This window comes from Azolla caroliniana, unplaced genomic scaffold (assembly GCF_043228905.1).
Source record: "Azolla caroliniana isolate FFs.n. ecotype wild unplaced genomic scaffold, voAzoCaro1.0.p SCAF_7, whole genome shotgun sequence".
Taxonomy (NCBI): domain Eukaryota; kingdom Viridiplantae; phylum Streptophyta; class Polypodiopsida; order Salviniales; family Salviniaceae; genus Azolla; species Azolla caroliniana.
In genome coordinates this window covers 3,384,533-3,398,911 of record NW_028230442.1, presented here as the reverse complement: position 1 = coordinate 3,398,911, position 14,379 = coordinate 3,384,533, and the positions used below count along the sequence as shown (strand labels likewise).

General features: G+C 36.4%; 2 protein-coding genes across 2 annotated transcripts; one reads left to right on the top strand and one right to left on the bottom strand.

Moving 5' to 3' along the window:
• Window positions 1-871: 871 nt before the first annotated feature.
• LOC147861574 (uncharacterized) lies at window positions 872-2,076 on the bottom strand. Its single transcript, XM_087322788.1, has one exon. It carries the CDS (start codon window positions 2,037-2,039, stop codon window positions 1,053-1,055), a length of 987 nt encoding a protein of 328 aa, XP_087178914.1. The 5' UTR covers window positions 2,040-2,076; the 3' UTR covers window positions 872-1,052.
• A 3,380-nt stretch (window positions 2,077-5,456) lies between these two features.
• Window positions 5,457-9,346, top strand: LOC147861573 (glucan endo-1,3-beta-D-glucosidase-like). Its single transcript, XM_087321969.1, has 4 exons — window positions 5,457-5,595; window positions 6,095-6,789; window positions 7,647-8,274; window positions 9,024-9,346. The coding sequence occupies exons 1-4, from the start codon at window positions 5,496-5,498 to the stop codon at window positions 9,053-9,055; spliced, it is 1,455 nt and encodes a 484-aa protein (XP_087178095.1). The 5' UTR covers window positions 5,457-5,495; the 3' UTR covers window positions 9,056-9,346.
• The last annotated feature ends 5,033 nt before the right edge of the window (window positions 9,347-14,379 follow it).

Here is a 14,379-nt window from a genome sequence, read left to right as displayed (position 1 = left end):
AATAACATCACAAAACCTTCTAAATTTGATAAGCAATTGGACACTAAATGAAACCATGACTATCTTCTAGTTTAACCATGTAATGACTGGGTGTTTTTGGATGTTGACTAGATTGGTCGCTTGGTCAACTTATGAAATTGGGCTTCCTTCTACATTAGCAACTATTAACCAATTGTGGTTTAGTTGAGAACAACGATGGTGAATAGGGGTGCATGGGTTGTTCGCATGTGAAGTCATGTGACTAAGCAAGTTCTAATGGATTTTAAAATCCACTTTCGTAGACTAGTTTGAATCTTGTGCGATGACATGAGTATCATACAATTTTTGCAAAACTTGGTGTGGCATGCACATTGAAATACACTAAGACTACATTGGAGCTAGGGTCCAACATCTTCATATATCATCATTACAATATTTTTACCAAAATGCCTTGAGCAGACAAACTCAAATGGGTTTCGACAACACTTGGCCTAGGTTCACTTGATTGGTTGGGCTAGACCACTTCTCATAGATTGAAATTGGTTTACTGTAGACAATAATTACATATTTATATATGGCCATTGAGTTGTTGATGGCAAGTTGGTACACCTCACTCTCATGGCCTATTGGTAAGAGACAGACGTAATAAAGGATAATGCATCCAATCTAATTGATGCGATCTCTCCAATACCAAAGAAAGGCATTACAATATAGCCCCAACTATTTCTTTTTTCTCAAATAATATAGTTTCTATTGATAATGTGTCATGACATATATGATCATTTTTAGATCATCATGAAATTTCCATTCTTGTGGAATTTAATGAGAAAGTTGGAGGTGAATTGCATGGATGCACAATAGTCAATAGTAAATTACACTCGTGTGATTCAATGTAATTTGATGAACAAATTACTCAAAAAGTTACATTCACTCATCACTATAGTATAGGCTTATGATATTTATAAATCAAGGAGCAACTGTATGATTCCTAAGACGAAAAAGAAAAATGTGCCTCTTCACATTGTCAGGTGCCTAGTTTCCTTTATGTAAGTTGAGGTGTTGAAAATCTTACTCTATAGAGCACCTTGGGAAGGGGTGCATCCAAATTGAGAGTTTGTTGTTCCCATTTGATTTCCAATATATTGAGTGTTATAGTATTCTCTAGTTGGTGGTACATGAATATTTATATGGGGGGCAGAATTCGATGCATCAACATATGGGCTAACGTTCACATCTCCATGATGATGATGCGATCTAATAACATTTTGAGGGTTGAATGGTTCGTTATAGGGTAATGGACTAGTGGTATGAATCACACCAAGGTGTCCATCAATTCGAGAGTTGCCATGGACATTGGTTGCATGTGGCGATTGTTCTTGCGACATTGATACTCCTAGAGGTTGTGTATGAGCAAGGGAATTCAAAAGGGTGGGAGGAAGGCCATAATCCATAATAGATCTCATAGTGGAGTTATGAGGATGTGGGGTCAAGATATATTCTCCGGTTGTCAACGATGGAATGGTTGAAGGTATTCCATCAGGTCGTGGTCTTTGTTGGTGCCATTTCACATTCTTGGCAATGTCCGTGTCGTTGGAAAGAGGGATGGACATGCCAGGTCTGAAGATGACACCATGGTAGAGGACATCAGAGTTCCCCATTTTAAGGCTAACTAGGAAGCCGGCATCAAAAGATCCATCGATGACACCATGAACTAGTTGGCCCAAGGTAGGGGAACATATAATGGGAGGTGTAGAAATGTTACCCAAAGAGGAAGGCTTGTGGAGTGAGGGAATTATGGTCATATTGTCATGATTAGGGGTTTTGAACTTCTTCCTCTTCTTCTTGCTCCCAAATTGGGAGGCTTTCCTTCCAAATGTGGAGGTTACTTCTTTCGGAAGAAGGATGGAACTCCATTCTTTAGGGGGTCTCCCAACCCTTTTCTTTGGTCTAGAAATGAACTCTTCTTCTTCTACTACATTTAGTAGAGGCTCTTCTTGGTCTTTTACAAGTAATATATCATCCTCCTCTACTTGCTCATCCTGCATCCTCTCCATCATCATTTTTTTGTAAACTATAATTAGAGAATACTTAGTTGCATCCCCTCCATCATCCTTTTTTTGTAAGCTATAATGAGAGAGTACTTAGTTGCTAATTAATTTTGGTAAGCTATAATGAGAGAGTACTTAGTTGCTAATTAATTTTGGTAAACTATAATGAGAGAGTACTTAGTTGCTAATTAATTTTGGTAAACTATAATGAGAGAGTACTTAGTTGCATCCCCTCCATCATCCTTTTTTGTAAACTATAATGAGAGAGTACTTAGTTGCTATTAATTTTGGTAAACTATAATGAGAGAGTACTTAGTTGCTATTGATTTTTGTAAACTATAATGAGAGAGTACCTAGTTGCTAATTAATCACCATACATAAAATTTGTGAGTGATGAGGGTTTTTATGATCATAGATACTTAAAGAGAAACCATTGATCTATTTTTGTTAAATAGAATTTAAGAGATGATGATTAAATGAAGGGACAAAAATTGCATCGGCATAGTGATTCTCCATATTTATATTAATAAGTTATAACTAATAAAAAAATGATCAAATATGTGTGAGAGAGAATATAATAATTGAGAGAGAGAGAATATATTCCTACACATTTTTGTTAGTGTAACATTGTGTTGTGGGCATGATAGAGAAACATACATATATTGCGTGCCAAGAGAGTAGTAAAGTTGTTCGATGAAGTCCTAGATTTGGGAAGTGGCATCTAGTAACTTAGCCCATATAGTGAGATTTGAACCCATCGACAAGATTGTTGGAAAGAGAATCGAAGGTTGTGCGATCAAAACCATACAACCCACAAACCCATCTAGTAATGTAGGGCATATAATGAGTTTTGGAACCCATTCGATTGTCAAACAAATACCGACATTTCATAAGGCATTTAATAAAGCATTAAGTGCATAGAGTGAGATTTGAACCAATGTACATGGGTTAGTACAAACTGGGGGGAAAACCATCACACACATATGTGTGTACCACCATTAGCATCATATACCATTGTGTGCACACTACACAAAGCGAGACTATTGCATATCCTAGTGTAACGATGTGTTTATCAACACAATAGAGTTTATGGTTGGGCCAAATTGATGGCAAGAGCGAGTTTGGATTCCCTCAGTTTTACGTCATAATTTTATGCAAGGAGTGAGTTTGGATGCCACGGAGTGACCTTCTTTAAGGTCAAATTATGACCAATGTCAAATCACACCAATGGCTCAAACAAGGGCCATGTATGAATGACTGAGAGATAGATGGTAAAGAACACTCGCCACATCTCAACCACTAGTGAAATATTGAAAGACATTGGTTTCCAGGTCAAGGCCTATAGGTTAATGAAAATATAGACGTGGTTAAACATGTGCACAAAAGAAGAAGAAGTAGATGATGTCTTAGATTGTGAGTGTCCAACCACATCACTTATGTTAGATGAGTTTGAAACTGCGCTCCTCACTATTTACGCATTCGAAGAAAAAGAATGACGTCTAAAAAATAAAATCATGAACCGTCTAACCTTTAGATGGCCATAGCCCAAGATAAACCAAGACAAAAAAAGAAAAAGAAAAAGAAAAAAAACAATGTCTAGTGACAACTTCCGTAAAGAGAAACCTGAGCAAAAATTACGTGATATATATTCCCAAAATTTGAGTGCTCTTGCACGAACAAACATAAGAACACAGAAGAAAAAGGGTCGTGGGGACCATTGTCAAGTTGGTATAGTGTCATCGTCTATCTCTTCAAAGACATGACACCACTCTCTTTGAGACCATTGCTCGCATCCTTGACCACCCACCAATTGTACCCCACATTTCACACAAAATTTCATTCCCTAGACTCTTAAAGTTTTTTGCCTAAAACATTCCCCATTAACCTACCACCCTCTCTCTCTCTCTCTCTCCATGACATGCTTCTTTCACAACCACTTCCATCCTCATTCTCACCTCCACTTCATCCCACCCCTAGTTGTTCCATGTAGATAATAGTCACAACCTTTTCTTTTTTCCAGACTCTAGTCACCAAAAGTATTATAGTTGCCAACATTCCTATTGCCTTTCCGGCTTAGCATGTATGCATTTTCATAGCTAGCAATCTATTAATTTGTATGTGAATTCCCGCCGATTGATCAATGCTTTGTTCTAGCAACATATGGTGTATTTAACTCAAAACTCACTCATGGTTGACAGATTTATTCTCCCACTTATAAAGAAATTCAATTATCTAGAGTCCAACAATGCACGGTCTTATTGAGATTATAAATAGCATATTTCCATTTTATCTTCAAACCATAAGGAATTCAAACTCAACTTTATCGTTATTTGGTTATTTTCAATGATGGATCCACATGATCAGTACTAGTCAACTCTATTGATAAATATAATGAAAAATCCTTGTGTGTAAAAAATAGTGAATCTTGTTTTTTTATCATCATTATGGCGTAATTATGGATCTATCTTATGAAAATGTTATCTTTGTTGAGGTTTCATCTACGCAAATGTTTGCATAGGCTACTTGTAGTATAGATGTACATATCGCTGATAAAACCAAATGGCATAAGGAATTTTGTCAAGTTGTCATGCACCTTCTTTTGTTTTGGTATTGGGGACAAACGCTAGTAGGTGAGCCACATTATTAGACACCCATTTATCAAGGTTCCAACCTTAGTGAATGGAGTGGTTGGTTGTGAATCGTGATACCAATAAGAAGGAGACCTTGAATATGGGTGTTGCCATGAGGAGTGAATGGAGGACATCCATGCTGAATTCTGTTTTGTATGAGGCTCACGTGGAGAATATGCGTCCGAGTAATGCTATACACATCGAATGATGTGGTGCTTTGGAGTTGTTTATTATTTTGGTGTTTCATCTACACTTATTATTTTCCTTTGACATGCAAGATGTCGTGTAAAATATCAGTTGTAAATGATCCTTTGTACATTGCTTAACTAATGGAAGTAGTTTTTTTTTGAAAAAGAAAGAAAGGAGACCTTAAAGAAGGCACATTTATACAACAAATTACAAAATAGGTTTGCCATTTTCGACGCTTTGCGATTGAAAGTGAATGATTCTACATGTGAACACCACATAGATTTAAATGCAAGATGTGTCTTAAACGAACAAGTTACTAGATTTAAAATTTGCTTTTGAGGCAAAAAGATCAAGGGCAAAACTTTGCTTAGAGGGAGGAGGATAAATAAGAGAGTAATGATTGGGGAAGTTCTGATCAAGAACAAGAAGGGTAATTATTGAATAAGCAATCAAACAAGAAGCTTCCCAACTTTGTGAGATGGAATAACTTGGGGTATTTTAGGAAAAGTAAGAGAGGAAGATAGAGAAGGTGGTATTTCTTGGGAAGTAGGGTTAGGAATGTATTAAAAAGATGCAATGCTAATGTTATTAAAGGTGGTATGGAGGAGGTGGATGCCTATGAGAGAGGTATTGAAGCAACAAAGAGCAAATGCTGTCAAAGAGGATGCACAAAACATATGCCAACTTTGTTTTATTTGTGGTGTTTTCACTTGGATTAATAATATCATGGTCGAGGCCATCTAAATCAGGCAAGTTTATGTAAATTTCGAACGTTAATTACCGACAAACATAAGTTTATATGTATCGCATATATAGAAAACATAATATGGTCGTGTAAGGAGGACTTTTAGAGTTTTTCCATGTTTCCCCCTTTACAATGCTCGATTTATGAGACCTTGCAGGTAACACATTCACATGCCTAGATAAAGCACATTGCGTTATGCCATTCGGCATATTGTTTCCTGTGGTATAAGAGTCACTTTCCATTACATTGCACAAGGTTGGGCATCATGTGGTGGATCATAATCTAGTTAGTTACATTGCACATAATCGGGCATGCTTCACTTCGACATCATGCATGCAAAATCTTGTAGTGTTACCTCCTAGTTTGGAATCAATGGTGGGGAAACATGAGAGATTTCATTAATGATCTATGTATGTGTTTGTGTTTGTGTTTATTTTTATACATGTATGCATATGTAGTTATACTTGCGTGAGATGACATTAAAGGCTTGATTGTGTGTGTAGAAGAAGCATTTAAGGGGACAATGAAGAAAGTGGCCAACTTAGGGGTAAATTATGGGATGGTGGCAAGCAATCTGCCCCCACCCGAAGATGTGGGCCAACTTTTGGCGCAAACCACCCCGATGGGCAGTGTGAAAGTGTACACATCCGACATGGGTGTGCTAAGAGCATTCGCGAACACGGGGTTGAGCGTAGTGGCCGGGGTTCCAGACGAAGACATTGGCATGTTGGCATCCAATGTGGCGGGTGCGGCCGTGTGGGTGGCCACCCATATCCGGCCTGTTTACCCGTCCACGAACATTGTGGCCATTGTGGTCGGTAATGAGGTCCTCACCATGGAAAACACAGCCGAGAACTCAACGAACCTTCTACTAGACGCAATGGAAAATCTTTGGAAAGTGTTGCAATGGGCAGGCCTCGGACACTTGTGCGTGTCCACAACCCACTCCATGGGTGTCCTAGGTAACTCTTACCCACCATCCTCGGCACGCTTTAAACCGCAGTTCTTGCCCGTCATGAAGCGTCTCTTGGCATTCCTCGCCGCTTCTCGATCCCCTTTTATGTCGAATTCTTACCCCTACTTTGCATATAAGGAGAATCCGGACCTTATCTCGTTGGACTATGCTCTTTTTCGCCCCAACAAAGGTGTTGTTGATACTCACACTGGCCTCACTTACACCAATCTCTTCGATGCTCAGGTATTGTCCATATGATCGGTAGCAAATTCAAATTTTTTACGTTAACTTTCAATGTTTGGATCCCGCTGAAGTTTTGTAAGTTTCAAAAGTACCCCTAGAGAGAAATTCTCGCAATTAGGGAGATTTGAACCCTTGTTGATAGATTGGTAAAAAGGATGGCTTTTCCAAACATGCATCCCCCCCTCATACTCCAAAGTATCCCTCCGAAGTTTCCAAAGTATCCTTGAAGAGAAAATTAATGCAACTAACAAACACGATTGGATCGGTTGATAAAAAACGACAATTTACATATCTCTACTAACAAATATAATGATTCCTAATGTCACGTTCATGTATTAGTGACCTTAGAGAGCCTTGGAACAAATATACATGAATGTGTTTCAAACTGTAAGGTCTTGATTCAGCAAATAAACACGCACACGCACACGCACAAAAAGAGGCAAGATGAATGCCATCAAGATGGGCAAGTTATATACAGAATAAGCATATAATAGAGTAAAAAGGAGGGCAGGACTTGCCTTTCTATGCCATTTGAAGAAGAATATCAAACTAGTAAGGAAAGATTTTCAACTTCACTCCTTTATTTCTTACCAAGTTTTAAGAACTTCGAAAATATTAAGGTTTATCATAATGTTGACTAACCTTGTAGTTATTGTTAAACAAAAATGTCATGCACAATCTATTAATCTTAAAAGCAACAAATTGCACATTCATATCTTTGTGCCCTTAGGCATGAACATGGAGTTCCCTAAACATTTTATAGGTACCCCAAGTTCTTGGATAGAGAAATCCAAAAATAATGTTTAATAAGGTGATAGATTATTATGATTAAAGCTTGTTCATCATTGATACATCAGGTTGATGCAATTTATTATGCCATGAAAGCCATTGGCTTTGACAATATCCCGGTGGTGGTCGCAGAAAGCGGATGGCCATCGAGAGGGGACGAGGATGAAATTGGAGCAAACTTAGACAATGCGAAAGAGTACAACATGAATCTTATTAAACACATAATGTCCAATGTGGGAACACCTGCCAAACCCAACACTATGATATACACTTACATCTTCTCTTTATTCAATGAGGACCAAAAACCGGGGCCCACTTCCGAACGAAATTTTGGCTTATTCCATCCGGATAAGAGCCAAGTTTATGATGTGGGCTTCCACGTGGCATCATGGCATCATGACAAGTCATCAAGGAACAACACAAGGGCGTCAATAAACAAGGGGCATGGTGCGAAGAAGACATGGTGTGTGGCTAAGGCCTCTACATCAAATGCGGAGCTCGAAGCAAGCATAGAGTATGCATGTGGGGAAGGGGAGGTGGATTGTGGGCCCATTAGAGAAGGTGGGAAATGCTATCATCCCAACACACTTATCTCACATGCCTCCTTCGCCATCAACATCTACTACCAACTTCATGGTCGCAACTCTTGGAATTGTGATTTCAATGGCCATGCCATGCTCACTACCACTGACCCAAGTAAACATATAACTCTCTCTCTCTCTCTCCCTCACACACACACACACACACATTATATCCAATGTGTCTAGGAAATTTTTCCACTACAATTCAAATGAAAATTTTGATTATGAGCTTTTGACTGTGAGGTGAACAATATTATGATAGGTGTGAATCGTGATGGGGGCAATGTGTTGTGGCCAATAACATCGTCCTAGTATTTCTAGCTAGGTTATATCTAAATTTTCGCTTTGAAAAGCTCATAACATCGAGTGCGTTCTTAGGAAATATGAAGGGATGAACATGGTTGTTTCCTATGAGGGAAACAAACCTATTATGTGCATGAATATGTACGTACATACACACATACATACATTCCTTGTAGTAAGACACAAGCTATTAGATAAATGTTCCTCAATTTGCAACTTTCTCCTATTTGAGAAAAGAAATATTTAGCAATACATTTGGAAGAAACCAAATATCAACCAATGTAAGATTACCCTCTAGTACGTGTTAAATCTTGCCCATTTTACAAAATGTGTGAAGCATTTCATTTAAAGTTGGAACTTTTTATTTCAAAATGGAGCTTGAATACGGTTGATAAAGGGTTTAGATTAAGAAATTGACCAACAAAACAATGCTTTAGAAATGATAAGTGGTCACCCAAACATAACAAATGGATGCACATGTAACCGTGATATGAATTCACTCTCAATTAATGCATTTTTACATCAACTCATCTAACATATCTTTTGTTTATCTCATGATAGGTTACGATTCATGCATTTACCCATGCAAATGATGATTGCTTACATTGATACGATGAGAGACTGTGTAGGAATTGTACCATTGTCCATCTTGATGATGACAAATTTATGCCAAAACGTTTCATACAAGATGAGTTTTTGTTCTTAAAATTTCCATTTATTCATAAAAAAAAAGTATGCTTGTCAAAATACATTTTATTTGACGTTACAATGCTCACATAACAAGAATGACTATCGGAATAGCTCACTTTGACATATGTTACTATGTAGAAATATGATACAAACTATAATATGTTGATTTATAAGAAATATGGTTTTGGGTGGCATATGATGAAATTTCAAAAGAATTATGATGATGAATGTAACGAGCGTGTTTCCTTGGAACTAAAATAGCACAAACATTGACAAGCTTGATTCATGGTAAGATGAAAATACCTACTTTACTATCAAGTAATATAGGTTAGTTTACTTACATGTTGAAGCATTATTGTAGCGTGGAGTCATTCTAAAATAGAACATGTAACAAGACTTGGCTGAATGTATTACTTCCTTGAGTGTATTCATGATTTTTTTGCAAAACACTTGATGAGATTAGCACTCATGATATTAGAAATACATATATAATTTTGGTAAATGAAAATATCAATAAGGCTAAACCATAACATGATTCAGTTGGGCACATTAGTACATGTGGGCATGCTAAGAATATGTGGCTTTTGAATCTATTGAGAAAGGTTGTGCAAATAAAGGTATCATATGGGACACATGACCTTGTAGTAGGATTGTTTATAAGGGGTTAGATACTCCATGCATATCCTTTCCCACTCTCATGTAATCTCACCTCATGCAGAAAGTGCACCCTTCATCATACAACGATGATCAAGTAGCATTCCTTCAGTGTTGTAATGGGATGTGTTGCAGGTTAAGGTGTGTGATGGGGATTTGTTGGAAGGATACATTGTCAAGCTTGTCATTATTCTTTGATAGACCAATAATAACTGGAATTAATTGTGTTAAGATCCTACATTATGATGTCTAGCTATGTAGCATCCTATACCTATTGGTAATGCCAATGACACTAAGGATGTGCATTGTCACTAAATTCATAGCTGACTAGCCCTTAATCGCCAAATATTATACAAACTTACATTTACATGGAAAGGGTAAGCAACGATGTATGATCTAGCCAAAGTAAAGTGGCATTAAGAAGGGTACTTTTGTGTGGCTAGCATACATGTTTCATGGTAGGTTCAAAACTTGGTCCCACATTTCCCTTTGGTCCTTTTGTAGTTTCCTCCTTAAGGTTTTGGAGCTATTATCAAACATTATCGACAAGGTCATGCTAAAATCCATTATTTTCAAAAGAAAATTGTAGAATCTAGTTTATGATTAAGATGAGAAGAGATTTATAAATTAAAAAATGATTCCATAAGATCGAGAGTCCCCTAATTTAGAGAAGTTACATTATTTATACATAGGGAGATAGAGAGATCCTTGCGTCATAGCTTGAATGGACGTTTTCGTTGCAAAATTTTCAATCGTTGTCCGTTGAATGGAACACAACTGATATGGGAACTACAACTTCTAATCCATACAACCCACATCGTAGTAGTCACATTTTTTAGATGTTCAATCAAGTGTCTTGTGGTTTTCCTTTCACAAGTTTCTTTAAGATGAACACAAAAACCTATCGATTTTCTTGTGAATGTGAGGCATATGTATGGGTATAAGTTTATAACCATATTTATCTCGTGGTAGTTTTTACTATAGTATTCTACATATGAGGATAAGTGTGTGAGGGTTAATTGAGAGTGTAAAGAAGGGAGGATTACTTTTAATCCTAGGGATTGATACAAACCCTTAAGGGCTAAATGTGAACTTGCTTGGAGTCCTTAGGGCTATCTTTAAATATGAGGCCTAGCTATCCTTGTTGGACACATTATTTGACTATATCGAGACTGTGATTTCGTGGCGATCGGACTCTTATGGCGAGCGCGTGCTAATACTAGGTACGACTCGATGCCATTGTGGTATGGGATGATGTTCAACGCTTGATTTTGTCTAGATCCCTTCGCTCGAAGGTGGTCAAGTGGATCGGCACCCCTTCTTTCTCTCTCTGTCTATTTATTATCTTATCTTTGTCCTTATTTATTACTTACATAAGAATAAATCTCTAACAATATGATTATTGGTTGAACACTTTGTTATTGATTGGCATCCATGAATGTGATACTAATATAGAGGGAAAGCCTAATTTTTTTTGTCAGAATCAGTATGTGAATATTTCTACCAAATTTAGTTAACCTATATTCTCAACCTATTTACTATACTAATATTTGTCACCATAATCATATATCTATCGAGGTTGTATAGTTCAAAATGCACCAATAAGATAGTTGCCATCTATCAAGGTCAAATGTTTTGGATGAGATGATTTACCGTTAGCTATTTGTTAGTGATGCATGTACATGTATACATCACACACTAATAGATCATGGCTTGTTGATTATAAATGGAATGTATATAAAGGCAAGCTTGTTCTCTTATCTTAATGATCAATGCATGGTTGATGTGTCGAGTTTAGCTCATAGCTTAGAGCATCAAACATTATGTGTGGCAAAATGTGGGTTGTGTTAGCAATTTTTATCATAATTGAACTATTTAGAACGAATTCATCTTTGATTCTCATTTTGCATTGCATGATTATATTGGTTGTTTGAGGGGTCCACTTCACTCGCAAGTTCACCATATGGACGAGGATGATTTGCTTACAGTTGTGTACAAATGAAACTTTATATTTGATTGAATATATGAGTGTGTTGCTTGTTTCCATGCCAATAAAATAATAGCAAGAGGTGTAGTTTTATGGGTTTCAAATCATTCGTCTTATCATCAATAGACAATGCATGAATGCATTCCAAATGTCATTTCTCGAATTCACATTGCCACGAAATTCATATGACCAATGGGTGGAAGTTACATAAAGGGAATTGATTACATGGACATCATTAGATACAAGTGTTCATAATGTTGCTCACACACAATGACGAGCTTGTAGTAGGTGACTTTAATATCATACCAATTGAGTGCATGCCTTTTTTTGAGGTGATGGCTTTACTCAATTGTTCAACTTGAAAAGAAAGCTATATACACACATATATATATAGACAAGGAGATGAGACAAGATACATCAACACTTCAAATTTGATCAAGAGTCATAGAGTAACGACGTTTTGTTGTAAGGAATGGCAAGTGAAAACCATAAGTATGGCTTAAGAGCACATATTATTATTATGTTTATGTTTTGTCTAGATAGTGCTTGTGTATGGTGTGCAAGGGATCGTTGTAAAGGGTTGGAAGTACAAATTCGTTCATGTGCCCCATATACTAACCGTATAGATCCAACTCATGAACCATCTCAAGAATGTTGTGATTCCTTCAATGCTATTAGTTCTGCATGTCTATGTGCTCTAATTACCGGTAGTGGCCGTCCTATCGAGAAATTCGATAGAGATCGAGCTCTAGGACTACCCCGAGCATGTAACCTCACTAGCCTTCAAGCTCAACTGGACAATATTTTTGAGGATTGCTACAATGAAGGTAGTCACATTTTTATTATGAAGTGATAGATATTCTTTAATATTGAATTATTATATTATTTGAAGTAAAGTTTTTTATTCATATGGCCTACATGTTTAACACATTATACTCTCATTTCTTTGGCATTGCCTAGTGTAATGTTAATGCACATGTGTCATGTCTATGTCTTGTCGTTGTTAATAATAGAACTTTGGAACGAATAAAAGATTCATTCATAATGCTTCCCTGAGAGTAAGGGCAAAAAAAGTTCATCTTGTAATGCCCTATTACTAGATTCATCATTCACCCATTATGTTACAAGTAAACTAAGTGATATCACAACTAGCTCTGTTGCGACTATTGCCAAAGGCACACACTATTACACATATATTTCTAGTAGTGAGTGAGATTGTCAAGAAACATTTGCAACAATGACATCCTTTCCTACTTGAATAGAGATGCATTTCTTATGTGTCCCTATCTATTTAAGTCATTTGTGGAACAAGCCCTTTGGAATGCATTTCATATAAGTTGGGCATCCACAACCTTTTAAGTGCAAAAATACAAACCAATGTATTGTTAATTCAATGCAACTCATATTCATACACTCATGATAAGTTGTTTAAATTGTTAGCACATTTCTTCTAATCACAAATACATGAGATTTCTATTGCGGGGAAAAGTTTACGAAGTTGCAGAAATAATTACAAGAATTTCCTTCAATAACATAACTTGAAATGTTTTTTGCCACATATTATAAAACTTTCTATCTCCAATATACTTTGCTATCACTTTAAATCATGTTTCATATCCTTATTTTGCACATTGGTTGTCTCTGTGTCTAGGAACAACAGGTGGATCATAAGATACAAAATAGAATTCGAAAAGAAGAGAAGTTTTCACCATCAATATAATCATTACATTATATTGCACACATGAATATTTTGACACAATACTAGTACCATCAACATGTTCATGCAAGTTTTTGGCCATTTTGGTTGTCAAAACATTGGTCCTTTAATTTATATCCATCACCTTGACATATGAATTTTATAAAAAGTTTATGTAATTGTTTAGATATTATATTATTGAAAGACAAAAGGTGTAAATTTTCCCTCATAAACATTACTAGTACATAATAATAAAGGGGAGTGCCTACCAATTTTAGGCTTTAAATACTACATGATACATGATTGTTGACAATAAAAAATCATATCTTTGTCGAGAGAAAATGGAGGCCTCATTTTTTAAGTTGGAATCTAGATCCAATGGCAAGCATATTGTAATGATTGGGATAATATTATCCTAATTTAGAGTAAATTGTGTATATAATTATCTCTTAAGACTAACTAGAATTCAAACTTTCTAATTACAATGGTAACAATATTTAATGTCTCATATAGCATACAAGAATATTGTACAAACACAAGATCTTGATGGACACATAAGTTAACCCCCAAGTATTGAAAGACTAACATCATATGTCTAACATGAGATGCCCCAACCAAAAGCCAATTACCCCGGGCTCAAACTACCTAAAAACCACCAAATTCAAATGGTTGGTTTGCATATGCTTGAGCATACTGGTGCAATCTACTACTTTGAGTTAATAAAGTTGCTAATAAGAAATCTAGTGTATGAATATGAGAACATGTCACTCGTCAAAGCACAATTTCTACGTAGAAACATGAGATATCTTAATGCATTGGTAAAAGATGATCTCATATGCACCATATTTTGTTAAATGTCCGCAACTTTTTGGATTCTCTACCACAAGAAA